The sequence below is a fragment of the Dama dama genome, chromosome X (genome assembly GCF_033118175.1).
Source record: "Dama dama isolate Ldn47 chromosome X, ASM3311817v1, whole genome shotgun sequence".
In the NCBI taxonomy this organism is placed as follows: domain Eukaryota; kingdom Metazoa; phylum Chordata; class Mammalia; order Artiodactyla; family Cervidae; genus Dama; species Dama dama.
Window position 1 is genome coordinate 91,572,584 of NC_083714.1, and position 25,785 is coordinate 91,598,368.

Genomic DNA, 25,785 nt, shown 5'->3' on the forward strand with positions numbered 1-25,785 from the left:
ACAAAAAAAAGAATCTCTTTAGTTCCTCTTTGCTTTCGCCACTAAAGTGGTATCATCTCCATATCTGAGGTTGTTGATATTTCTCTTGATTTCAGCTTGTGATTCATCCAGCCCAGCATTTCGCATGATGTACTTTCATATAAGTTAAATAGGCAGGGTGATAATATACAGCATTGACATATTCTTTTCCCAATTTTAAGCCAGTCTGTTGTTCCACGTCCATGTTGCCTCTTGACCTGCATACAGGTTTCTTAGGAGACAGGTAAGGTGATCTGATATTCCCATCCCTTGAAGAGTTTTCCACATTTTTTTGTGATCCACACAGTCAAAGTTCATTTAGTGTAGTCAATGAAGCTGAAATAGATGTTTTTCTGGAGTTCTCTTGCTTTTTCTATGCTGAATAGGAGATCCTATCTAATACCAGGCATTGTGTTAGGTACTACATACAGGACATATCGATACATAGTCCCTTCTTTCACCAACTTTTTATTGGGGTTCTACTACAAGCGTGGAATTGTTCTAGGTTGACAGTTGTGTGTCTGGTGGGTCATGGGGCTGGCAGGGTGTGAGAGAAATGCACACATCATCAATACAAGGATTAGGGCCATCAGAGAATTATGAAGAAGACAGAGGGGAAGGCTAGTAGCTGTGTGACCCTGGACAAGACATTTCCCCTCTCTGAGTCTCGGTTTCCTCCTCTGGAAAAAGGGACTAATCATATTTGTTTGTAATGGTAATGTTTGAAAAGTTCTCAGGCAGTGTGTGACACCCAGGAGCTGCTTCATGGTACTGGTATTCAGCTATGGGGAGGTGGCATTTGCAATGGGCTCTGACAAGCAGAGAAGCAGGGAGAATGATGTGTCTTGAGGTGGCCTGGGAGACCCAGAAGTCTGCAGGTTTGCTTTGGCACAGGGACTACTTCCATTTGGTGGAAGCCTCAGGTTTGTGGAGGGGAACAGAAGGAGAGAAGACTGGACTTTGGTGAGCGGGGATGTTTTCCTTATAAATCACTTTATGTCTGGAGATCAGCAGCTCTAGAAAGAACCTGTATGTGTGTTAGTCGCTCAGTTGTGTCCAACTCCTCCTGACCCCATGGACTATAGCCTACCAGGCTCCTCTGTCCATAGGATTCTCCAGGCAAGAATACTGGAGTGGGTTGCCATTCCCTTCTCCAGGGATCTTCCTGACCCAGGAATCAAACCTGGGTCTCCCACACTGTGGGTAGATCCTTTACCATCTGAGCCACCTGGGAAGCCCAGAAAAAACCTACTGAAAGCAAATGAACCCAAGAGTAGTGGCTGGAGAAGGGGACCGAGGGGGCAGAGATTGGTATTTCAAAATCTCTTGGAAGTCATGAGATCACTTCTTAGAGCAGGCAGGCTGTGGAGAATGCAGCATCTAGTGCCTTGATTCAGGCTAGAATGACCTAACATGTCTATTTGCCAGAGACTGAGGGGTTGCCCAGGACATAGGACTTTCAGTGCTAAAACAAAGGCTCACTGGGACAGCTGGTCTCCTAGATCAGGCCTTGGTCACTGTCTCCTGGACTTCAGCAGGCTGCTTCCTGCTGCTCTCCTTTCCTTTGGTCCTTTGCTACCAGAGGATTGCTGTCAAACACAGCTCTTAACCTCTGCCCTGTTTCCAACCCTCCAAAGGCTCCCATGGCCTCTGGGATCAAGTTCGAACCCCAGAGCCTGGCCTCCAGAGCTCTTTCTACACTGGTTTCTGCCCTCCTTGAAAGATTCATTTCCCATAACTTTCACAACACACCAGATACAGTCTCTTTTTCCCAACCAGGAAGTGCCCTTTGCTATTCTGGGCCGTTGCCCATGGTGGTCTATTTATCAGCCTGACTAACTCTTAGCCATGCTTCAAGGTTCAGTGAAAACGTCATTGTCTGAAATTCTCCACCCTGCTTTCTCCTCCAGATTCCCAAGGTACATTATACATATTTTTGGGAGAGCACATATTAGGAAGTTAGTATAGATTCCACTGCTATATCAAGCTTCTAGTGGGATACTCCATGTACAATAAATTTTTGGCATATATATCTTGGATTATCAGCATATTCACATGATTCAAAATTTAAAAGGGCCTATAGGGAAATTCAATGAAAAGTCTCCTTCCCACTCCTGGCCTCTAACAACCCCACATCCTTCCTCCTCCAGGGATATTTTGTGCGAATCCAAGCAAATAAGTAATTTGCTTTGTTAAATGAATAAAGGAAATAGCAGTAGAAACCTGGAAACAATCCAAATGTTCAAAATCTGGGCCTGGCTAAGTAAGCTATTGTATAGCAATCTTATAGACTAATCAGCAGTCATTAAAATTATTATAAGGCAGACTCTATAGAATATGATACACTAAGATTTCAAAGTCAAATATAAAGCAGACCTCTCCACTGATTTTTTTTTTTTTCCCACTGATTATACTTTGTGAAAATGTGGTCCCTTCAGTGATAGGATGAAAGGAGGTCTGAGAGAGAAATGATTGCTGCTTTAAGGTGAAGGGATACTAGGTTTTCTTTTATGGAAAGTTGTTTGAATATGAAAAGAAAGAGGCTGCATTATGGTGAATCTGCCTGACAAAGAAGCATGATTCATGATGGGATTCATTCATTCAGCAATTCATTCTGCAGACGCTGAATGCCGGCTTTGTCAAGAGGAGAAGGCCAGACACAGTGCTGAGCTTCTCAGGAAGAGAACTAAATAGGCGAAGGGGCCCTAAGAAGCTCTAATGGAGCCAGAAGGGTGGGGAGTGAGGAGTGGGATGAGTTCATCGCCAGGCTGTTGAATTTGCATTTTTGTTCATCAAGAGGCACTTTGTGGTAGATGATAGGGTATAGGTCAGGGAGCACAGCAGAAAGATCAGGGCCATCAGCACACATGTGGTCAGTCACTGAAGGTGGAGGCAGGATGAGCTCACCTAGGCCGAAGGTAGACAAGGAAAGGAAAAGACAGGTTCCATAAAGCTGGTGACGAGCCTTTCTGCCAATCTCTCAATGCCTCTGAGCCCAGGACAAGGCAGCAGGATAGCAGATGTGGTATCTGTTGCTGAGTGTGGAAGGGCCTCAGAATTCAGGCAGAAATCCTCCCTCCCGACCCCTGGCTGAAAAGTCTCATGTGCTCATGGCCTGGGAGGGCCAGGTAGATCAAGAAGGGGGGGCTTTGACTGGCTTAGAAAATATGTAGGAACCCCTAGGTGAGAAGGTGGAACAGAGGGTTTGACAGATTTACTTGTACCAACATCAGGTAGGGCTGGGAGGGGAGAGCAGGTGGGCCTGGCCTTGGGAGCAGGAATATTCTACAGGCTGAGGGATGTGGGGCCCCAGGAAGGGGAGATTTACGAGTCAGGGGTGCTCCCTTGGTGTGCAGGTCTCAGATGTGCCCTTGAAGGGCCTGGCAGGCAAAAACTGATGGAATTGTTGCTCAAAATTTAGAGAGAGGAGGGGAGTGGTTATCCCCAGAGCAGGGTGTCTCACCCACCTTCATATGTCCCCCCCTGCTTTGTAATTCCTAGGGAGCATGGTGGACTGGAAGGGTGTGGCCTGTGGAGTCAGGCCCACCTGGAATCCAGGCCCAGTTCAACCCTGAGGACCAAGCCATCTTTGAGAAACCCCTTCTCTGAGCTTCAAGTTCCTCATTTATAAATTGAGGCAATAATATGATCTACCATGGGCTTTTGTTGTATTAACTCCTTGTATACAGTAGGTACTCCATATGTTTCAATATATGGCAGCTATTCTTTTTATTCGTGCTCCCACATAGGAATAGGCTAGCCTAAATCATTGCCGTGTTGTACTCTCTTGGAGGGATTTATTGCCAGTTGGAACAAGAAACTGAAAATAAGACTTTGTTTATCATCCTTTCACAAACATTTGTCAAGGATGACCTGGTGGGCAGATAAGTAAAAACCGGTTCTCAATTTCCACTTCCTGTAACAATTCTTTCCTATGCTGGTCATCTCCAGCACACAAAGAAAAGCATGTCACAAACCTTTTAGCTGGTGGTGATATATGTGTACTCTATCGCTTAGTCATGTCCAACTCTTTGTGGCCCCATGGACCATAGCCCACAAGGCTCCTCTGTCCATGGGATTTCCCAGGCAAGAATACTGGAGTGCTGTGGGAAAATGTGAGGGTGGGATATTTCAAAAGAACAGCATGTATACTACCTATGGTGAAACAGACCACCAGCCCAGGTGGGATGCATGAGACAAGTGCTCAGGCCTGGTGCACTGGGAAGACCCAGAGGAATCGGGTGGAGAGGGAGGTGGGAGGGGGGATCGGGATGGGGAATACGTGTAAATCTATGGCTGATTCATATCAATGTATGACAAAACCCACTGAAATGTTGTGAAGTAATTAGCCTCCAACTAATATAAAAAAAATAAATTAAAAAATTAAAAAAAAAAAAAGAATACTGGAGTGGGTTGCCATTCCCTCCTCCAGGGGATCTTCCCAACCTAGGGATCGAACTTGCATCTCCTATGGCTCCTGAATTGGCAGGCTTCCCTTGTGGCTCAGCTGGTAAAGAATCTGCCTGCAATGTGGGAGACCTGGGTTCTATCCCTAGGTTGGGGAGATCCCCTGGAAAAGGGAAAGGCTACTCACTCCAGTATTCTGGCCTGAAGAACCCCATGGACTTATAGTCCATTGGGTCGCAAAGAGTCAGACACGACTGAGTGACTTTCACTTCACTTCACTTCACTTTACTTCTTTACCACTGAGCCACCTGGGGAACCCCAAAGCAATGGGGGCATAGGGGTTATTGTTTTGAAACACTGAATAAAAAAAAATACATCCCCTCCTCTGGCTTCCAAACTTACAAATAATTGTGCCATGTTTTATAATTGTTCAAAGTGCTTTTCCATATTTGATTTCATTAACTCCTCATTCTGGCCTGTGAGGTAAGTAGGCCAGATACTGTTAGCATCTGACAAAACCCACATCTCCTTTTAATGGAGTGTGAGGGAACTGAGCTGAGGTTAAACTGTACCTTGGATGAATGGGTGAAAAGTAATGTGAGGAAACAACGTGCAGGTGTTGGAAGGAGCTGTTTTGCAAGGAGGCAGTGGTCACAGTGCTGTCTTGGGTGTCTGACAGAACCAGGTGGCAGTGTGTCTATTGTGCTGATGAGCAAACTGGAGGCCCACAGTAAGCAGAGGAGGATTTTGGCTTTCAGATGACACAGAGAGGTAGATTAAGTTTCAAAAGCTTTATCCTTTACATGTTGTTTTAAATGACAGCAGTGACCCTGGTGACCTGGGTGGCCTGGGTCACCTGGCTAGGGAGCAGCAGAGCCCAGAGGATAGACTCTAACTCAGAACACTTAACTCCAATTTCTTGAGCTTGGAATCTGCTCACTCAGTCCCCTGCCCTGTCTTTCTTACAGGGGTGTTGAAAAGAATGAGTGGAAAGGACAAATCACCACATAAGGGCATTAAAATAAATAGTTCTCAGTATTCACCTTTTCTAAATAATTGTCCTCCATGTGAGAGCTACAGAGGGTAAATACTTTGGCTGCACTGATGTTTGCACAGTCCATGTATTTATTTAGTTGTGTTACTGAACTAAGTCACTCACTGCATTTCCCCAAGCCGGTTTCCTTCCCTGTAAAATGAAGGCATCATCTCCTGCCCAACAGACTGTGAGAATGAAATAAGCAGCATACATGAAATAAGCATAGTGCAAACTACTATTATTAATATCTGTGGAATGCTTTGAGTCCTGGCTTCCCGGAGTCCACCAAACCCAACTCACTCTAAGACCCTGAAACGCCTTGTTCTGGTGAGAAGGTGGTTCTTTCTTGTTTGTTTTTTGGCAGCCCGGTTGGCAGGCGCAGAGAACTGGGGAGGAAAATGGAGGAAGATGGGTTTGCTCACCGCCTCTGTCTTCTTATCCTCCGAGGGGGAAATGGCAGGGGGGAGGCAGGCTGGCATAACCTTTTGTTTGGTGAGTCAGCTAAAAAGGAATTTCTAGAGCTCCAGTAACGTGTAAGTGGTGGTTTGGGCTTGGATTTTTAAAGCTGCTCCCTTTTTAAGCACTTTTAAGATGCATAACAAAAGCACAAGCAATTGGGAAGCACATGAAAAATGATAGAAGCAGAGCTTCTTACTCGTGTGAACTTGAAGAGATCATTCGGCTTCTCTGGGCTTGTTTTCTCACCTGTAAAATGGGGACAATGCCACCTATTTTGCAGGGTCACTGTGAGTGTTAATAGCATGTGAAAGTGCTGGCTCCAGTGCCTGGCACAGAACAGAGTTTCCCATATTTATCTGTCCATTTCCTTTCCCTTCCTGATGGACAGACTGTAGTCACTGGGCTCAGATGAAAACACTTCAGTCTGTTATACATTTAACTCTTACAACAATCCCATGAAACAGCTCACATGCAAACGTAAAGAAAACAGAGGAGCAGTTCAGAGATTATACTGCCCAAAGTCACACAGCTTTCAACATTTAAAGCCAGGATTCAAATCCACCTTGTCTAGTTTGCCTCTTAGATATCAGAATGTGAGGGGGCTTAATCAAGCTGATCTTCTGAAAAGACCATCTTTAAATAGACTCGGACCAAGGGGAAAACCCTAACCTGGCCCATTTGGGAAATGAGCTCAGGGTGGAGTTTGGAGGGCAGGAAATAGGCCATTGCTAGAGGCAGACTGGCAATAATTGGAAGAGAACTAAAAAATTGAATGTTTGCTTCCCAAATCCTTGGAGAAGTTAATCTGTGCTCCACCAGTTTCAGGAGCTTATGTTGTGAGGGTGACATGAACCCTTTATTAAGCAATTTACAAATATATTAATTGGTAGTTTTCTGTCATCTGCCACTAAACACAACCTCCTACTCATCTCCTGCAGCACTCCACATACCACCCTTGCAAAGCAAAGGGAATTGTCTCCTCAAACCCCTCTCCTAAGCTAGATTGAAGGAGCTAGAATAGGAAGGCTGAGTCATCTTCTTAACAGAAAATCTAAGTGTACCAAAGCCACATAGAACAAAAGTATGTTTTCTATATAGATCATTTGTTTCAACACATGGTTGCTGTTCTAGGGTATCAACTCGGGAGCTGAGGACATGTCTCCTCTTTACTGCAGAAAGCAGGTACTTTTCCTTGTTATCTGTGCGGTCCCCCCTTGTCCACTCCCAGTTATTGGCATGGCTGCAGGTACCTTATTACCAGCAAAATGATCACCACAGCACATTGACTGCTTGGGACCATGCCAGCTATGCATAGAATAGGCAAAGAGGGCCAAAATGATCTTCCAGCAGCCTGCTTAAGAGTTAGGCTATAGCCTCAACTATTCTTTACCCTAAGGGTTTCAGATAATTCTAGAGTAAAGGCCCCAGTCTCAGATGCATACATAAGGATGGCTCTCATAGTGCTTTATCTGTTTCCTCATTTCTCATGGCTAAGGCAAGGAAGACTGGGTAGATAGGATTATTATAGTCAGTTCCTTTATAGCTATAATTCCTGAAAACAGGGTCATATGACAGGAAAAGTCCTGGCTTTTGTGCTCATTCCTGTAAAGCAAGTGTTGGGTTAGTTCACAGTACCAGGGTAGGAAGGAGAAAGCAAGCTCCAGCTAGCCTGGGCAGCTCTGATGCTGGGTAACTCGCGGCCCACGTCGAAGAGAGATGACCAGGATCTTGCCATAAGTCCAGGGACCCATAGCTGACCCCCTTCCCCCCAGTCTCCCAAAAAAGCAGCTGAGACCCATTGTTTCTGCACAGGCGCATGTGATAGAAGGGACCTTTATTTTTTTTTAAAGATAATTCATACAGCCATTGATTGATTATACAGAGCCATTTCTCAATCCTCTTTCCTTTCCACTTAAGAAAATTAAAATATACCATGATGAGAATGATTAATGCCAAAACAAGATTTCTGGCTTATCATTTAGGGCACAAATACACACTTCATTGCTTGACATTTTATTGAACACTAAGCAAGACTAAGCATCTCTGCCTTCGTTGTACATAGCTGAAGCAGAAGACCAGGGTGGGGGAGACGGCACAATTGTCCTTGGCGGGGAAGATGTAAGCCCCTGTTGTCCTGTCTTGTTGTGGGGAGGCTAACCCATGTTCTGCCGGTTGCCATAGCCTCTAGGATGGGTGTCCTTCCAGTCATCCCATTCCCGAGCTCTGCGGACTGCCTGTTCATCATCCTCTTCCTCCTCATGCTCCTGATCTTGTTGCTGAGTTGCTCTTTTGAACTCTGCCCAATCATAAAAATGAGAAAGCAGGGGTGAGGAAAGGAGGGACCGTCATGGGACCCAGCTCCACTCTGAACACGACCACATAACATGAAGACAAGGAAAATATAGCTAGCTGTCTACCCTGGAACAAGCAGAATTGGGGACAGTACTTAATATTACTTAACAGGTGACATGTTAAATAATAGTAAGACAAAATTCTCTGAGCTGTTTTCATAAGAAGGCAAACACAAAAAAGTTGCCCCTCAAAATGAATTCTATTTGGGGAAAGAATTCTTGCTAAAATGGCTAAGCCCTCACAATAGAAAACAGAAATGCCAACTGACCAACAAAACCCCAGCAAATCAAAAACAGTGAAGTATTTCCATAGTATAGTGGTTGTCCCACTTGCCTGACAAAAACATTAAAGTAAAAATATTTGATTTTATGATTTGTGATTTGACTGTAGGTGACTGCTCCTCCTCCTTCCATTTCCTTTATTACAGTTCTACAATTTTGTGTGTAAAACTGGATATCACAGGGCAGTTGAACCCACCAGAAAACAATGTGTGTTATTTTGCACTTGTTTGGAACAGGGTGTGAGGTCCAAATGGCACTTGTCATGCAGTGTACACTCAAAAGAAATGAAACTAAATGCTCCATTTCTCTTTTGCACTGACTTTTTCTTTCTGCTGTGAGGTAAGGGAACATTTCCTAGCTACCTTGAATTTGCCCACGAGAAATACTCTCATCACTATGATAATGAATGAAATATGTAGGGAACCTGATCTCTTCTAATAGCTTAAGAGTCTTATGTTCTATTTAACCCTTTTATTGTAAAATAAGATACTGGAAATCACACAAAAAAAACATATAACTTAAACTTTCATAAGGAGGCTATACCTTTAATAGCCTCCTCTTGGGTCAAGAAATAGATTTTCTGTACCCATCCACAAGGCTTCTCTATGGGCATCCAAATCATATCCTCACCCTCCAAAGGTAACCACTATATTACCTATACTATACTATATTACTTATACTATAACATCTTACAGTACTATGGTTTGTGTGTCATAACTAATGAACCAATACTGATACATACATAATTAACAACTAAAGCCCATACTTTATTCAAAATTTTTTAGGTTTCACCTGATGTCTTTTTTTTTTTTTCTCTTGGTTCCAGGATTGCATCAAATATTCCATATTACATTTAGTCCCCTGTCTCCTTAGTCTGCTCTTGGCTGTGACAACTTCTCCCTTTCCTAGTTTTTGATGACTTGGACAGTTTTGAGGTATACTCAGGTATTTTGCAGAATGTTCCTCAACCTGGCATTGCCTGATGGTTTTCTCATAATTAGACTAGGGTTATGACTTGGAGGAGAATAACACAGTGAGGCTTCCTCCTCATCACATCAAATCAAGGCGTTACACACCTTATTACATGACTTATTACTGCTGATGTTAACTAGGATCACTCAAGGTAGTGTTTGTAGGGTTCCCAACTGTGAAGTTACTGAGCCTCCCTTCTTCTACATTATAGTCTTTGGAAGCAAGTACACTTATGAAGTGAGGAGTTATGCTTCACCTCCTTGAGACAGGTGTAGACAGGTATATACACACAAATTATTTTGAATTTTTCTGTACAGGTTAGTCATTTATTTCTATCACTATATGCTCATGGATACTTGTTTTATACCTTTTGTTATAATCCAATACTGTTATTTTCCTGCTCACATTCTTCCAGTTTTGGCCAGTGACAGTTCTTTCATCAGGCTGTGTCACATTAACACTTCAATAGTTTGTTTGCTCTTGTTTTTTCAGTGTTTCTTCATTTTCTAGAGTACAAGATATTTCAGGTTCATCTTTTACATTCCCTGCTCCAACACTAGAATTGCCCATTTCTCTAAAGAGCCTTAATTCTCCTTTAATTGGAGAATGGTATTAGAAACCAAGTTTTGGGTACTAGATGTACTAGTTGCTACTGGCAATTATCCTTTTTGAAGCCAAACTGTCTGGCCTGTGGAAACATCTTCAAATTGGCTTCTGAGACTTTTTGATATGACTGTAGTAGTTTTGTAAAGCTTCTTTCCTATCTTCTATGACAAGATGTTCCAAGTTAATCTTATTTATTTCCAGGCTTGGAATTAGCTATCTCTAATACATCCTGGTTTCTTTGAATGGGAATGGTATTTCAAGAACACAAACTGAGTTACTAGGTGTGCTCACTGCTTCTGGGCTGTTCATTATTTCTAAGTCTTTTCAGTGGAAAAAGCAAAAGTGTGTCTTGTGTATGTTTACTTTTAAATAAAATTCCTCATGAGTTCATATTCAAGACTACAGGACTGTTTTGTTTCTAACTTAAATTCTTTTGAAGTACATCTGTATTCTTCCACACTAAAAGTCTTAGCCCTCAAAGACAGAGGATGATGGAATTTGAATAATTACTCAGTTATATTATCTCACAGTACACAGTCTTAGAATAACAATACTGCTACCAATATAACTGCTGAGAATAGTTCATTTTTTTTTTTGCATGTGCTTTCCCCATTTCTTCATTAAAAAAAAGTTATGCTATATCTATGTTATCAGAGCACGTGGCATACAGGTATTAATACTCTACTCCCTCCCTTTTAAACCTCATTTAGTCTTAGTTCTACAAGTAACTATTTAATGTCAACCACCAGTCCCGATATCAATGTCTCTTATTTTGGTTGTCTTATGTTCATTCTTCAGCAAATTTCTCAGTAAGGGATTATGGAACCAATATTTCCTGAGTTCCAGCATGTTGATAAATACCTGTGCCATTTATACCTAAAAGTCATTTTTACCAGATATAATGTCCTTGACTTACATTTTTTCCCCTCGAGTATCTTAAATGTTACTCCATTTTCTTCTAGCACAAAGTATTGGTGTCAAAAGTTTGAAGATGATCTAATTTTCCTTCCTTTACAAACCACCTACTGCTTTTGCTGAAGTATCCAAGACATTTCTTCTCTTAAAAAAAAAATCTAGTAATTTTATTAGAATGTGAATTTTGTTGTTGGTCATTCTGGGTCAAAATTCTCAGGTATGTATTGTGCTTTTTAAAATCAAATCTTGGTGCACTGGGAGGACCTGGGGGAATCGGGTGGAGAGGGAGGTGGGAGCGGGGATCGGGATGGGGAATACGTGTAAATCCATGGCTGATTCATATCAATGTATGACAAAACCCACTGAAATGTTGTGAAGTGATTGGCCTCCAACTAATAAAAATAAATAAATAAATAAATTAATTAAAAAAACAAAATAAAATAAAATCTTTTTTTTTTTAGTTCCAGGAAAGTTTCCTCAATATTACTTTTAAGCATTTATTTATTTTTCTTGCTTTAGTTTTCTTTTTCAGATAATCTTATTCCATATGTCAGGTATTCTTTGCTATCTTTTCATGTTTCGCTTTTTCTAGAATTCTGTTTATCTTTGTTTCTTTTTGATTTAAAAGTTTCTTTCTTACTTTAGAAAGGTATTTTCTGTTGTGTTAACTCACTCGTTTTCTTTTTTCTTATTCAAATTGAAGTATAGGTGATTTATAATATTAAATTAGTTTCAGGAATTCAGTCACTCAGTTGTGTCTGACTCTCTGTGACCCCATGGACTGCAGTACGCCAGGCCTCCCTGTCCATCACCAACTCCCAGAGTTTACTCAAACTCATGTCCATCGAGTTGGTGATGCCATCCAACCATCTCATCCTCTGTCATCCCCTTCTCCTCCCGCCTTCAATCTTTCCCAGCATCAGGGTCTTTTCAAATGAGTCAGTTTCAGGAGTACAAAATAGTAATTCAGTATTTTATAGATTATACTCTATTTATAGTTAAAAAATATTGGCTGTATTTCCTGTGCTATGCAATATATTCCTATAGCTTATTTGTTTTATCCATAGTAGCTTGTACTTCTTTTTTTAATTTAAAAAAAAATTTTTTTTTTTAGTTTGTACTTCTTAATCCCCTACCACCTTGCCCTTCCCTCCCTTTCCTCTCCTCACTGGTTACTAGCTGTTTATTCTCTATATCTCTGACTCTAGTTCTCATAGATACATTTATTATTAGATTTATATAATTAGATTATTATATTTATTAATATATATTTAGATTCCACATATAAGTGATATCATATAGTATTTGTCTTTCTCTGACTTTTTTCACTAAGCATATTACCCTCTAGGGGCCATCCATGTTGTTGCAAATGGCAATATTTCATTCTTTTTAATGACATTGCATATATATATATCACATCTTATTGCATATAAGATATAATACATTGCATATATATACCACATCTTATCTATCCACTTATTGAGATTTTAGGTTGCTTCCATATATTGGGCAATGTAAGCAATGCTGCTATGAACATTGGGGTGCAAGTATTTTTTTGAATTAGTGATTTCATTTTCTATGGATTAAAAATCCAGGAGTGGTAGCCATAAAAAGGAATGAATCTGAGTCAGTTCTCATGAGCTGGATGAACCGAGAGCCTGTTACACAGAGTGAAGTCAGAAAGAGAAAAACAAATATCGTATATTAATGCATATATATGGAATCTAGAAAAATGGTACTGATGAACCTATTTGCAAGGCAGGAATAGAGACGCAGACATAGAGAACTGACTTGTGGACATGGTGGGGGAAGAAGAGGGTGGGACGAATTGAGAGTAGCACTGAAACATATACATTACCATATGTAAAAACATGTAAAACAGCTAGCTAGTGGGAAGTTGCTTTACAGCCCAGGGAGCTCAACCTGGTGCTCGGTAACAACCTAGAGGGATGGGATGGGGTGGAGCTAGGGTAGGGGGGAGGTTCAAGAGGGAAGGGACATAGATATATACTTATGGCTGATTCATACTGCTGTATGGCAGAAACCAGAACAACAATGTAAAGCAATTATTCTCCAGATTTAAAAAAATGAAATAAAAAATCCAGGAGTGGAATTGCTGGATCATATGGTAGTTCTACTTTAGTTTTTGAGAAACTGCTACACTGCCTTCTATAATAGCTGCACCAATTCGTATTCCTACCAACAGTGTACTGGGCTTCCCTGATGGCTCAGCAGTAAAGAACCTGCCTGCAGTGCAGGAGACCCGGGTTTGATCCCTGGGTTGGGAAGATCCCCTGGAGGAGGGCAGGGCAACCCACCCCAGTATTCTTGCCTGGAGAATCCCATGGACAGAGAAGCCTGGCAGGCTGTAGTCCATAGGGTCTCACAGAGTTGGATACGACTGAAGCAACTAAGCAGCAGTAGCAACAGTATACTAGAGTTCCCACTCCTACACATCCTTACCAACACTTGTTATTTGTAGACTTCTTGATGAGAGGCATTGTGACAAGTGTGAGAGGGTATTTCATTATGGTTTTGATTTGCATTTCTCTGATGATTAGCAATGCTGAGCTCTCATGTACCTGTTTGTTATCTGTATATCTTCTTTGGAAAAATGTCTCAGGTCTTCTGTCCATTTTTTTTTTGTTTTTAACAGGCAGATAATTACTTTACAGTGTTGTGTTGATTTCTGCCATACAACTATGTGAATCAGCCATAAGTATAAATATATCCCCTCCCTCTTGAACCTCCCTCCCACTTCCCACCCCATCCCACCCCTCTAGGTCATCACAGTGCCTGGCTGAGCTCCCTGTGTTATACAGCAGGGAGCTATCTATTTTACACATGGTGGTGTATATATGTCAGTGCTACTCTCTCAACTCGTCCCACCCTCTCCTTCCCCTGCTGTGTCCACAAGTCCGTTCTCTACATCTGCATCTCTATTCCCGTCCTGCAAATACGTTAATCAGTACCATTTTTCTAGATTCCGGAAGTATGGGTTAATATAAATATTTGTTATCCCCCTTCCAACTTCACTCTGTATAGTTCCTTACTTCTTTTTAAAAAATTTATTTAATTGGAGGACAATTGATTTATAATATTGTGTTGGTTTCTGCCATACATCAACATGAATCAGCCATAGGTATACATTATGTCTCCTCCCTCTCACCTCCCACCCCTCTAAGTTGTCACAGAGCACTGGGTTTGAGCTCCTTGCATCTTCTGTCCATTCTTATTTTTTCCATATTGGTTATATGAGCTGTCTATGTAGTCTGGATATTAACCCCTTATTGGGCCTATCATTTGCAAATATTTTCTCCCATTCTGTAGGCTATTATTTCATTTTTTTGTTGGTTTCCTTTGTGGTGCAGAAGTCTTTAAATTTAAATCAGTTTCATTTGTTTATTTCTGCTTGTGTTTCCTCTGCCTGAGGAGACAGAGCTTTAAAAATATTGCTATGATTTATGTCAGAGAGTGTGCTGCCTTAGCCTTCATTTCTGAAATGATTCTTTCCTCTTATTGCCCCAAGTTGTCACTACATTTCTGAATTTTTCTAATCCTGCTATGTATTGTTCTTCTATGTCTTCTTTAATTTTATTAATGTCTTCCAACTAATTTTTAAACAGTATATTTTAGATTTGTTGTTCTTTGAGTGTGTCTTTTTGGAATACTTTTTTCCCCTTTTTAAAAAATTGAAATATAGTTGATTTACAAAATTGTTAGTTTCAGGTGTACAGTAAAGTGATTCACTTACATATATGTATATATATTTCAGATTATATTCCTTTATATAACTTACATGTGGAATCTAAAAAATAATAAAAATGAATCTATATACAAAACAGAAACTGACTTACAGACATAGAAAACAAACTTATGGTTACCAAAGGGGAGAGGGAGGGAGGGACAAATTAGGAGTATGGGATTAACATATACATACTACTTACATAAAACAGATAAGCAACATGGAATGCTTTTGATTTTTTTTTCTCATAATAATTTTGTGTGGCATTTGATCTTGATAATTTTCCATTCATTTTTCTTACAGCTTTATTGAGATATTACTCACATACCATAAAATTCACCCATTTAAAGCATACAATTCAGTGGTTTTTAGTATACTCAGAGTTGCACAACCATTATCACAATCTGTTGCTCATTCTTAGGTGTACTAAGTTTTCCTGAACTTTCAGAAAGAAGTATGGTTCAGGGTGGCTTTTCTAACTTCAGAGAGGCACCCTTTCTGTTTTTATGTATGTTTAAGGAATATAATGACTTACTTGATTAGAGTCTTGGTTGTGGTTCTCTCTGCCATTCTTGGACCTTCTCTTTCCTCCTCCTTTATTGTCCCTGTTCTGTTCATTTGAATTCTATTCTCAACAATTTCTCCTCAGTGTAGGACTGTGTGAGGAGGGAGATCTGGTGCCTCATTTTCAAGAGTTCATTAAAGGTTAGACAGCTCCATCCCTTTCAGACCTTCTGACAAGAGATTCCTTGTATTCATTCAGTTTTTATTGGAAGGTAAAACCCCTCCCATTTCAACTACTGTTCTTAAAATGAACTGCCACACTTATTTTTTTTCATTAAAATTTTTTAATTGAAGTATAGGTGACTTACAATATTTGTTTCAGATGTACAACACAGTGATTCTATATTTGTACAGGTTATGCATCATACAAAGGTATTATAATATTATTGACTGTATTCTTTGTACCATAAGTTACATCCTTGTGACTTATTTATTTTATAACTGGTAAATATCTTTTAATCCCCTTCACCTATTGCACCCATCCTCCCATTCTTCTCCCTTCTGGCAACCACTAGTTTGTTCTCTGTATCTATGAGTCTGTTTCTGGGTTTGGGGGGCTCATTTTTTTTTATATTTTAGATTCCACATATAAGTGAAAACATACAGTATTCATCTTTCTCTGACTTATTTCACTTAGCATAATACCCTACAGATCCATCCATATTGTCACAAATTGCAAGATTTCATTCTTTTTTATGGCTAAGTGGTGTTGGGAAAACACGATAGCTATATGTAAAATAAAACTAGACCATTTTTTCACATCGCTTACAAAAATAAAGTCAAAATGAATTAAAGACTTAAATATAAGATCTAAAACCATAAAACATCTAGAAGAAAACATAGGTGGTATGTTCTTTGAAGTCAGTCTTAGCAATATTTTCTTTTTTGATCAGTCTCCTCAGGCAAGGACAACAAAAGCAAAAATAAACAAATGGGACCATATGAAAACTAAAAAGCTTTTGCACAGCAAAGGGAACCATCAGCAAGACAAAAAACTACCGAATGGGAGAAGATACTGGCAAATGATATGTCTGATAAGGGGTTAATATCCAAAATATATTAAGAACTCAGACAACTCAATACAAACAATCTGATTACAAAATGGGCAGAAGATCTAAATAGACATTTTCCAAAGAAGACACACAGATGACCAACAGGCACATGAAAAGATGCTCAACATCACTAATCACGAGGGAAATGTGAATCAAAACCACCTCAAATGCAATGAAACAGCACCTTACACCTGTCAGAATGCCACACTTTTTAGTGAATACTGTTTGCTGTTTTGGAATTCTCCCGTTTTCAGGTCTTTCAGATGGCCAACTCTTTCTGCTTACACAGATGCCCATTACTAGTTGATCTTGTAGTTATGATGATCTTCCCTTACCTGTTTTTGAATTTCATGGGGATACACTGTCACTTAGTTTTGTTATAAATATTATCTATGAATTTTTTCTTTTGTGTTTTTATTGAAGTATAACAACATATATGCAGAAAAATACACAAACACAGGATAGCTAAATCAGTTTTCACATCTGAACATATCCATATAATCAGTGCCCAAATTAAGATACAAAACATTACTAACTCCTCAGAAGTCGCCCTCAGGTCCAATTTCACTCATAATCTCCCACTAAAGGTGAACATCATACTGGCTTTTAGCTAGCATACACAAGTTTCACCTGTGTCTGAACTCTATGCTCTTCTGTGGTTTTTTCCCCCCCTCAAATGATGTTTGTAAAATTTAACAAATTAATATTTGTTATTACTTATAACTGAAGAACTATAGTCTGTTTAACCTTATTGCTAACAGTATTTCACTGTGTGGATATGCCAGAATTTATTTATCCATTCTATTATGTATGGGCATTTAAAGTAGTGTTCACTCTGGGGTATTACAAATAATGCTGCTATGAGCATTCCTGTACAAACCTTTTGAAGATAGAAGGCTCTCATTCCTCTTAGGTATATACCTGGGAGTGAAACTGTCATGGGGGTATATATATGTTCAACTTTTGTGCAACACTACTACCACCAACCATGCCCCCCAGGCTGTCTTTATTGTTTCCTTTCTTTTATATACTTTAGGCTTATTTTGTTCTTGTTTTCTCCAACTTCTTAAGGTAATATCTTAGTAACTGATTTTACCTTTCTTTTTTCTAATATAACTACTGAAAGTTACACACTTCCCTCTCAGCACTGCTTCAGTTGTATCTCACAAGTTTTGATGTATTTCACTATTATTCAGTTAAAAATACTTCCTAATTTTCTTTGTGATTTCTTCTTTGATGGGTTATTTAGAAGTATGTTGTTTACCTTTAAAAAATTTAGGGATTTCCTAGGTATATTGTTGTTATTTAGTCCCTAAGTTGTGTCCAGTAAGTTGTGGACTGTAGTAGCCCACCAGGCTCCTCTGCCATGGGATTTCCCAGGCAAGAATACTGGGGTGGGTTGCCATTTCCTTCTCCAGGGGATCTTTCTGACCCTGGGATTGAATCCATGCCTCCTGCTTGGCAGGTGAATTCTTTATCACTGAGATAGCTACCTGGGAAGCCCAGTTTAGTTGCTAAGTTGTGTCTGACTCTCTCGCACAGACCACAGACCATAGCCTGCCAGGCTCCTCTGTCCATGGGATTTCTCAGGCAAGAATACTGGAGTGGGTTGCCATTTTCTTCTCCAGGGGATCTTCCTGACTCAGCGATCGAACCTGCATCTCCTGCATTGGCAGGTAGATTCTTTACCACTTCAGGGAAGCCCCAGGTACGTTGTTGTTAACTGCTAATTAAATTAGATTATAGTCAGAGAACAGAGTGTGATTTCTATCTTTGAAAATTTATGGACACTTATTCAGTGGCCTAGAACATGGTCTAAGTTGGTGAACATACCATGTGCATTTGAAAAAAAGTGTATCTTGCAGTTATTGGATATATTTTTCTGTAAATGTCAAAGAGGCTAAGGTGGCTGCCAGTGCTGTCCAGATCTTGTATGTCCTTACTGATTTTCTGTCCAGAAATTTTTTCAGTTACTGAAAGAAAAGGATGAAAATCTCCAACTACGGTTGTAGATTTGTCCATTTCTCCATTTAATTCTGTCAATTTTTCCTTCGTGTAATTTGAAGGTTGTTATTAGACACAAACACATTTAGGATTCCTATGTCTTTCAGATAAATTGACCCTAAATGTCACTAAAAGGCACTAAATGTCCTTTTGAGAGTCCAGTAACACCTTTTGTCTTGAAGTCTACTTTATCTGACATTACTATAGCTATTGCAACTTTTTTATGTCTATGGTTAACATGGTATTTTTTTAATGGTTCTATGTTTGACCAATCTGTACCTTTATATTTAAAATGTATCTCTTGATAGGAGATCAAGAGGGTAGAGAAAGATATGGAGCTCACCTCTCCCCATGAACACATCAAAAATAAATCTACACGTGGAACAATTCTCACTAAAAACTGGAAGTTGGCAGAAAGACTCCTGTACAACCACGGTTGTAAGAAAAGATACACGGAAGTCCATAGAGAAGCCTGGACTCCACTCATTAGTAGAGCACAGGTAGACTTCCCCCAGGCAGGACAGAGAAATGTTTGGCTTAGGCTACTGCTTTCCTGCAACACGCTGCGCACAGCCATGCTATGCTCTCCAGCCAGAGCTGAAAGAATGCTCCAGCCCTGTTCACGTCATGCCACAAGTGTGGTACTGGAACTAGCATGGCCGGGATCTGGAAAAAGACTTGACCTTGAGATGGAGAGGTGACCTGGTCCTGGGGCAGAGCCCAGGCTGGGTAGCAGTGGCAGAATTTACTCAAGTGGCATCCCAGAAGCAGCCTAGACTTCTGACGGCAACACAGCTGCTGGGTTTCCCACAACCACTTTGCCGCATGGGTGCCCCACTCCAAGCTGAGAGAATGCTCTGGCCACGCTCATTCCATGTCACAGTGTGGCACTAGCTCTAGGGTAGCCACAATTGGGGAAAAGACACAACCATTGGCTGCATCTTAGGGAAGCTGCAGACCTCTACAAAAGCAGAGCATTGGATCTCTGCAGGCACACAAGCCCTATTTGGCTCAGCATTCTCCTCCTTTACGGCAACGGTCCCAAGTATGGGGAGCAGGGAAAACACATACTTAATGGGAATGGAGCCAGCTCAAGCTCACCCCTCAGGACTTGTACTCCCGCAACTTGGGATCAGATTCAGTCCCTGACAGGGTGGTGACAGACACTGAGCAGAGAGGAAGTCCCACTTCTCACCCTGTGCTAGCACCTCCGCTCCAGCCACACCCTCTATCAAGGTGATAGCTGTGAGCACACCCCGAGGAAAGACATGACTAGTATCCACATCAAATCCATCTCTCCCATGAAAGACACTGGGCATACACAGTCTGCAAAGGGATGCTCCCACATAGGAACACCCCTTCCAAACCATAAGAAGTACCTGTTTCACCTAAATTCAGAGGCATAGAAAGTTAGGTAAAATGAAAAGGCAGAGTAATTGCTCTCAATTGAAAGAGGAAGAGAAAATCCCTGAATAAATAATGAAACAGAAACAATTTACCAGAAAAAGAATTTGAAACATTGGCAATAAAAAATATTAACTGAAATAGGGAAAATAACTGATCTAAACACTGATCATTTTAACAAGGAATGATCATATATTAATGATCACAGATTATATTTAAAAGATTCAATCAAAAACAGATAATTTCATATCTGAAATAAAAACACTACAAGGAATGAATATCAGACTAAGTGATACACAAGAAAGCACAAATGATCTGGAAGATAGAATAATGGAAATCACCCAATCAGAAGAGAAGAAACACAAATGAAAAAAAAAAATGTAAGGAATCTACAAGATCTTTGGGATAACACTAAGCTCACCAATATTCACATTATAGGAGTTTAAGAGAGGAGAGAGAAGGGGATCAAAAACGTACTTGAAGAAAAGTATGGCTGAAAATGTCCCCAACCTGAAAAAGGAAACATATTCAGGTACAGGAAGCAGAGAAGGTCCCCCCCAAAATGAAACCATACAGACCCACACCAAGACATATCATAATTAAAAAAGCAAAAGTTAAAGATAAAGCAAGAATTTTAAAGGCAGCAGCAAGAGAATAACAGAGAGTCACATACAAGGTAATCCCCAAAAGGCTATCAACCGATTTCTCCACAGAAACTCTGCAAACCAGAGGGGAATGGCATTATATATTCAAAGCCTTGAAAGGGAAAAAACTGCACCCTAGGACACCCTACCCAGCAAGATTATTCCACTTGTAATTATTCCATTTAGAAGGAGAAAGAACTTCTCAGACAAGTAAAAACTCAAAGAATTCATCAATACTAAACCTACCCTAAAAGAAACAGTGAAAGGTCTCTCTAAATGGAAAAGAAGAATCTATAGGAAAGAGAAAACCCCACTAGGAAAGACAATATATAGTAAGGATCAAAGATTAGTTAAATGAGCCAGTGTGTAGATTAAAAGACAAAAAAATTGTAAAAGCAACTACAACTACAAAAAACAGATAAGTATGAAGATGAAAAATATGACATCAAAAACACAAAAGGAGGGAGGAGAGTAGAAATGTAGATCTTTAAGAATGCATTTAAACTTAAATGACTACCAGTTTAAAACATGTAGATATAATTATGTGTTAACTAACATATATGGTAATCACAAATAAAAAACCTACAACAGATACACAAAAGCCAAAAAGAAGGAACCCAAGCATACTACAAAAGAAATTCAAACCACAACAGTAGAAACAAAAAGAAGAAATGAATAGAGAAGAACTACAAAAAAACAAACAAACTGGAAAATAAGTAATAAAATGGCAATGAAGTACATATCATAATCATAGGACTAAATGCTCCTACCAAAAGACATAGGCTGACGGGATAAAAAAACAAGACATTTCAATATGCTCCATGTGAGAGACTCACTTCAGGGCTAAATACATACACAAAAAGTGAGGGGATGGAAATAGACATTTCATGTGAATGGAAATGATAAGAGAGGGAAGCAATACTCATTTCAGACAAAATAGACTTTAAAATAAAGCTATACCAAAAGACAAAGAACAGCATTATAAAATGCTAAAGGGATTAATAAAAGAAGCTATTACACTCATTAATATATGTGCACCCAATACAGGAGCACCCACATATATGAAGCAAATACTAACAGACATAAAGGAAGAAAATAACAATAATACAATAATAGTAAGAGACTTTCCAACCCACTCACATCAAATGGACAGAGCATCCAGACAGAAAATCAATAGGGAAATGGTAGTTTTAAATGACACAATATACCAGTTAAACTTAATAGACATTATATCCAAAATCAGTAGAATACACATTCAAGTACACATGGAATGTCCTCCAAGAGAGATCACATACAAGGAGAGGTCACAAAACAAGCTTCAACAAATTTAAGAGGACAGGGGACTTCCCTGGTGGTCCAGCAGTTAAGAATCCACCTTCCAACGCAGGGGATGCAGGTTCGACCCCTGGTCAGGAAGCTAAGATCCCACCTGCAGGGCAACTAAGCCTATATGCTGCAATTACTGAGCCTGCTGTGTGCCACAACTACTGAGCCCACACACTATGGGGCCTGTGTGCCACAACTAGAGAGAAGTCCATGCACCACAACAAAGGGTCCATGAGCCACAAAGAAGAGCCTTTGTGCCACAACGAAAGATCCTGTGTGCTGCAATGAAAGATCCCACATGTTGCAACTAAGATCTGATGCAGCCAAATGAATAAATATTTTTTAAAATTTAAGAGGACAGAAATTAAATCAACTATTTCTTTCACCACTATAGTATGAAACTAGAATCACAGAAAGAAAAATGGGAAGAGAACAAATACGTGGAGACTAAACAACATACTACTAAAAAAACAAATGGGTCAACGAAATCAAAGTGGAAGTCATAAAATACCTTGAGGCAAATGAAAATGGAAACACAACTTTTCAAAATCAAAATCTATAGCAAAAGCAGTTCCAAGAGGGATGTTTAAAGCTATACAGGTCTTCCTCAAGAACAAGAAAAATCTCAAACAACCTAACCTATGACCTGAAAGAATTAGAAAAAGAAGAACAAAGCCCAAAGTCAGCAGAAGGAAAGAAATGATACACATCAGAAAGGAAATACATAAAACAGAGACCAAAAGAGCAGAAAAGATCGATGAAACCAAGAACTAGTTTTCTAAAAAGATAAAATTGATAAAACTTTAGCCAGGCTCATTAAGAAGAAAAGAGAAAGGACCCAAATAAACAAAATAAGAAAAGAGGAGAAATGAAAACCAAAACCACATATATACCAAAAGTCTTAAGAGGATACTGTGAGCAGTTAAATGCCAACAAATTGGACAACTGACAAGAAATGAACAAATTTCTAGAAACTCTACACCTGCCAAAACTGAAAGAAGAAGAAACAGGCAATCTGAACAGACCAATCATGAGATGTGAAGTTGAATCTGTAATTTAAAAACTCCCAGCAAGCAAAAGTCCAGGACCAGATGACTTCATAGGGGAATTCTACTGAACATAAGGAAGAACTAATACCTGTCCCTCAAACTCTTCAAGAAATTGAAGAGGAAGGAACACTCTCAAATTCATTCTACGAGGTTACCAATACCCTGATACCAAAACCAAAGACACTACAGAAAAAGGCCACAGGCCAGTATCTTTGATAAATATAAATGCAAAAATCCTCAACAAAATATTAGCTAATCAAATCTAAAAATACATAAAAAGGGTCATACACCATGGTCAAGTTGAATTTATTCCACAGTCACAAGGATAATTCAATATATGCAAATTAGTATGATATACCACATTAACAAAAGGTTAAAAATCACATGATCATCTCAATAGATGCAGAAAAGCCATTTGACAAAATTCAGCATTAATAATAAAAACCCTGAAAGTGGGTATCAAGGAAACATATCTCAACATAATAAAGGCCGTTTCAGACAAACTCACAACCAATTTCATACTCAGTGGTGAAAAGGTAGAAGCCTTCCCACTAAATTCTGGATCAGGACAAGTATGCCCATTCTTGCCACTTCTGTTCAACATAGTATTGGAAGTCCTAGTCACAGCAATCAGACAAGAAAAATAAAAAAGAAGTATCCAAGTTGGAAGGGAAGAGGTAAAATTGTCACTGTTTGCAGATGACATGTCATATCTAGAAAACCCTAAAGTCTCCACCCATTAGAACTAATAAAACTATTAGAACTAATAGAGGAATTCAGCAAGGTTGTCAGATACAAGATCAATACACAGAAATCTTTTGTGTTTCTGTACACTAATAATAAAATATCATAAAGAGAAAGCAAAAAAAATCCTGTTTAAAATTGCATCAAAATGAATAAAATACCAAGGAATAAACTTAACTTAAAAGGGATAAGCTACCCACTCCAGTATTCAGTATTCTTGGGCTTCCCTAGTGGCTCAGATGGTAAAGAGTCTGCCTGCAAAGCAGGAGACCTGGATTTGATCCCTGGGTTGGAAGGTCCCCTGAAGGAGGGCATGGCAACCCACTCCAGTATTCTTGCCTTGGAGCATCCCATGGACACAGAAGCCTGGTGGGCTACAGTCCATGGGTTGCAAAGAGTCGGATATGACTGAGTGACTAAGCACAGCACACAAACTTAATCAAGAAGGGGAAAACATACTATACTCTGGAAACTACAAAACATTTATGAGGGAAACTAAAGATGATTACAAAGAAATGGCAAGATATCCCATGCCTGTGGATTGGATGAATTAATATTGTTAAAATGGCCATACTATTCAAAACAATCTACAGATTTAATGAAATCCTTATCAAAGTACCCAGGGCTTCCCCAGTGGCTCAGTGGTAAAGAATCTGTCTGCAATGTAGGCGATGTGGGTTCGACCCCTGCTCCAGGAAGATCCTCTGGAGGAGGAAATGGCAACCTACACCAGTATTCTTGCCAGGAAAATCCCATGGACAGAGGAGCCTAGCAGGCTATAGTCCATAGGGTCACAAAGTGTCAGACACGACTGCCTGAGTGAGCACACATATCAAAATACCCATGATATTTTTCACAGGATTAGAATAAACAACCTTTAAATTCATATGGAACCACAAAAGACCCTGAATTGCCAAAGAAATCTTGAGAATGAAGAACAAAGCCAGAAGTACAACCCTCCCAGACTTCAGACTATACTACAAAACTACAGTAATCAAAACAGGGTGGTACTGACACAAAAACAGACAAATAGATTGATGAAACAGAATAGAGAGCACAGAAATAGACCCATTCACCTATGTTCAAATAATCTATGACAAAAAAGGCAAGAATGCCCAATGAAGAAAAGACAGTCTCTTCAATAAATGGTGCTGGGAAAATTGGACAGCTACATGTAAAACAATGAGATCAGAACATTCCCTCACACCATATACAAAAATGAACTCAATATAGATTAGAGATGTAAATTTAAGACCAGAAACCATAAAACTCCTAGAAGAGAATATAGGCAGAACACTGGCATAAAAATCGTGGCAATATTTTTTTTGATCTGTCTCCTAAGTAAAAAGAAATAAAAGCAAAACTAAACAAATGGGATGTAATTAAACTTAAAAGCTTTTGCAAGGCAAAGGAAAATACTGACAAAACAAGAAGACAACCCACAGAATGGAAGAAAATATTTACAAATGAGGTGACCTATAAGGGGTTATTATCCAAAATATATAAACAGCTCATACAATTCTTCATCAAAAAACAAACAACCCAATGGAAAAATGGGCAGAGAACTGAATAGACAATTTTCCAAAGACATACAGACAGCTAACAGGCACATAAGAAGATGCTCAACATCACTAATTATTAGAAAAATGCAAATCAAAACCACAATGAGATATCATCTCCCACCTGTGAGAATGGTTATCATAAAAAAGTCTACAAATAACAAATGTTGGAGACAATGTTGAGAAAAGGGAACCCTCATATACTGCTGATAAGCATGTAAATGATACAGCCACTGTGTAAAACAGCATGGAGGTTCTTAAAAAACTAAAAATAGAACTACCATATGATCTAGCAATACCACTCCTAGGTATATACCTAGAAAAAATGAAAACACTAATTCAAAAAGATACATGCAACCCAATGTTCACAGCAGCACAATTTTCAATAGCCAATATATAGAAGCAAATCAAGTACCCATCAACAGACGAATGGATAAAGAAGATGTGGTATATATACACACATACACAATGGACCCAGCCATAAAAAAGAATGAAATTCTGCAATTTGCAGCAACATGGATGGACCTAGGGGGTATTATGCTTTGTAAAATAAGACAGAGAATGACAAATAATGTATATCGCTCGTATGTGGAATCTAAAAAGTAACACAAATGAATGGATATGTAAAACAGAAACAGACTCATGGAT

The 25,785-nt window shown here is 39.5% G+C and overlaps 1 protein-coding gene across 3 annotated transcripts in view; it reads right to left on the bottom strand.

The window, feature by feature from the left end:
• Positions 1–7,737: 7,737 nt before the first annotated feature.
• The window catches only part of IGBP1 (immunoglobulin binding protein 1), a 40,267-nt gene continuing 22,219 nt past the window's right edge, over positions 7,738–25,785 (bottom strand). The window contains exons 6-7 of one of the 3 annotated variants that reach the window (XR_009692001.1): positions 9,893–10,031; positions 8,086–8,216 (exon numbers count right to left, since the gene is read on the bottom strand). Coding sequence is in view for 2 of the 3 variants with exons in the window: in XM_061136986.1 (XP_060992969.1) it covers positions 8,074–8,216 (143 nt within the window). In the remaining variant the exon portion in view is untranslated. Of the gene's footprint in view, positions 8,217–9,892; positions 10,032–15,634; positions 16,743–25,785 lie in introns of those variants that run through there. The other 2 variants (XM_061136986.1, XM_061136987.1) reach the window with 2 other exon arrangements.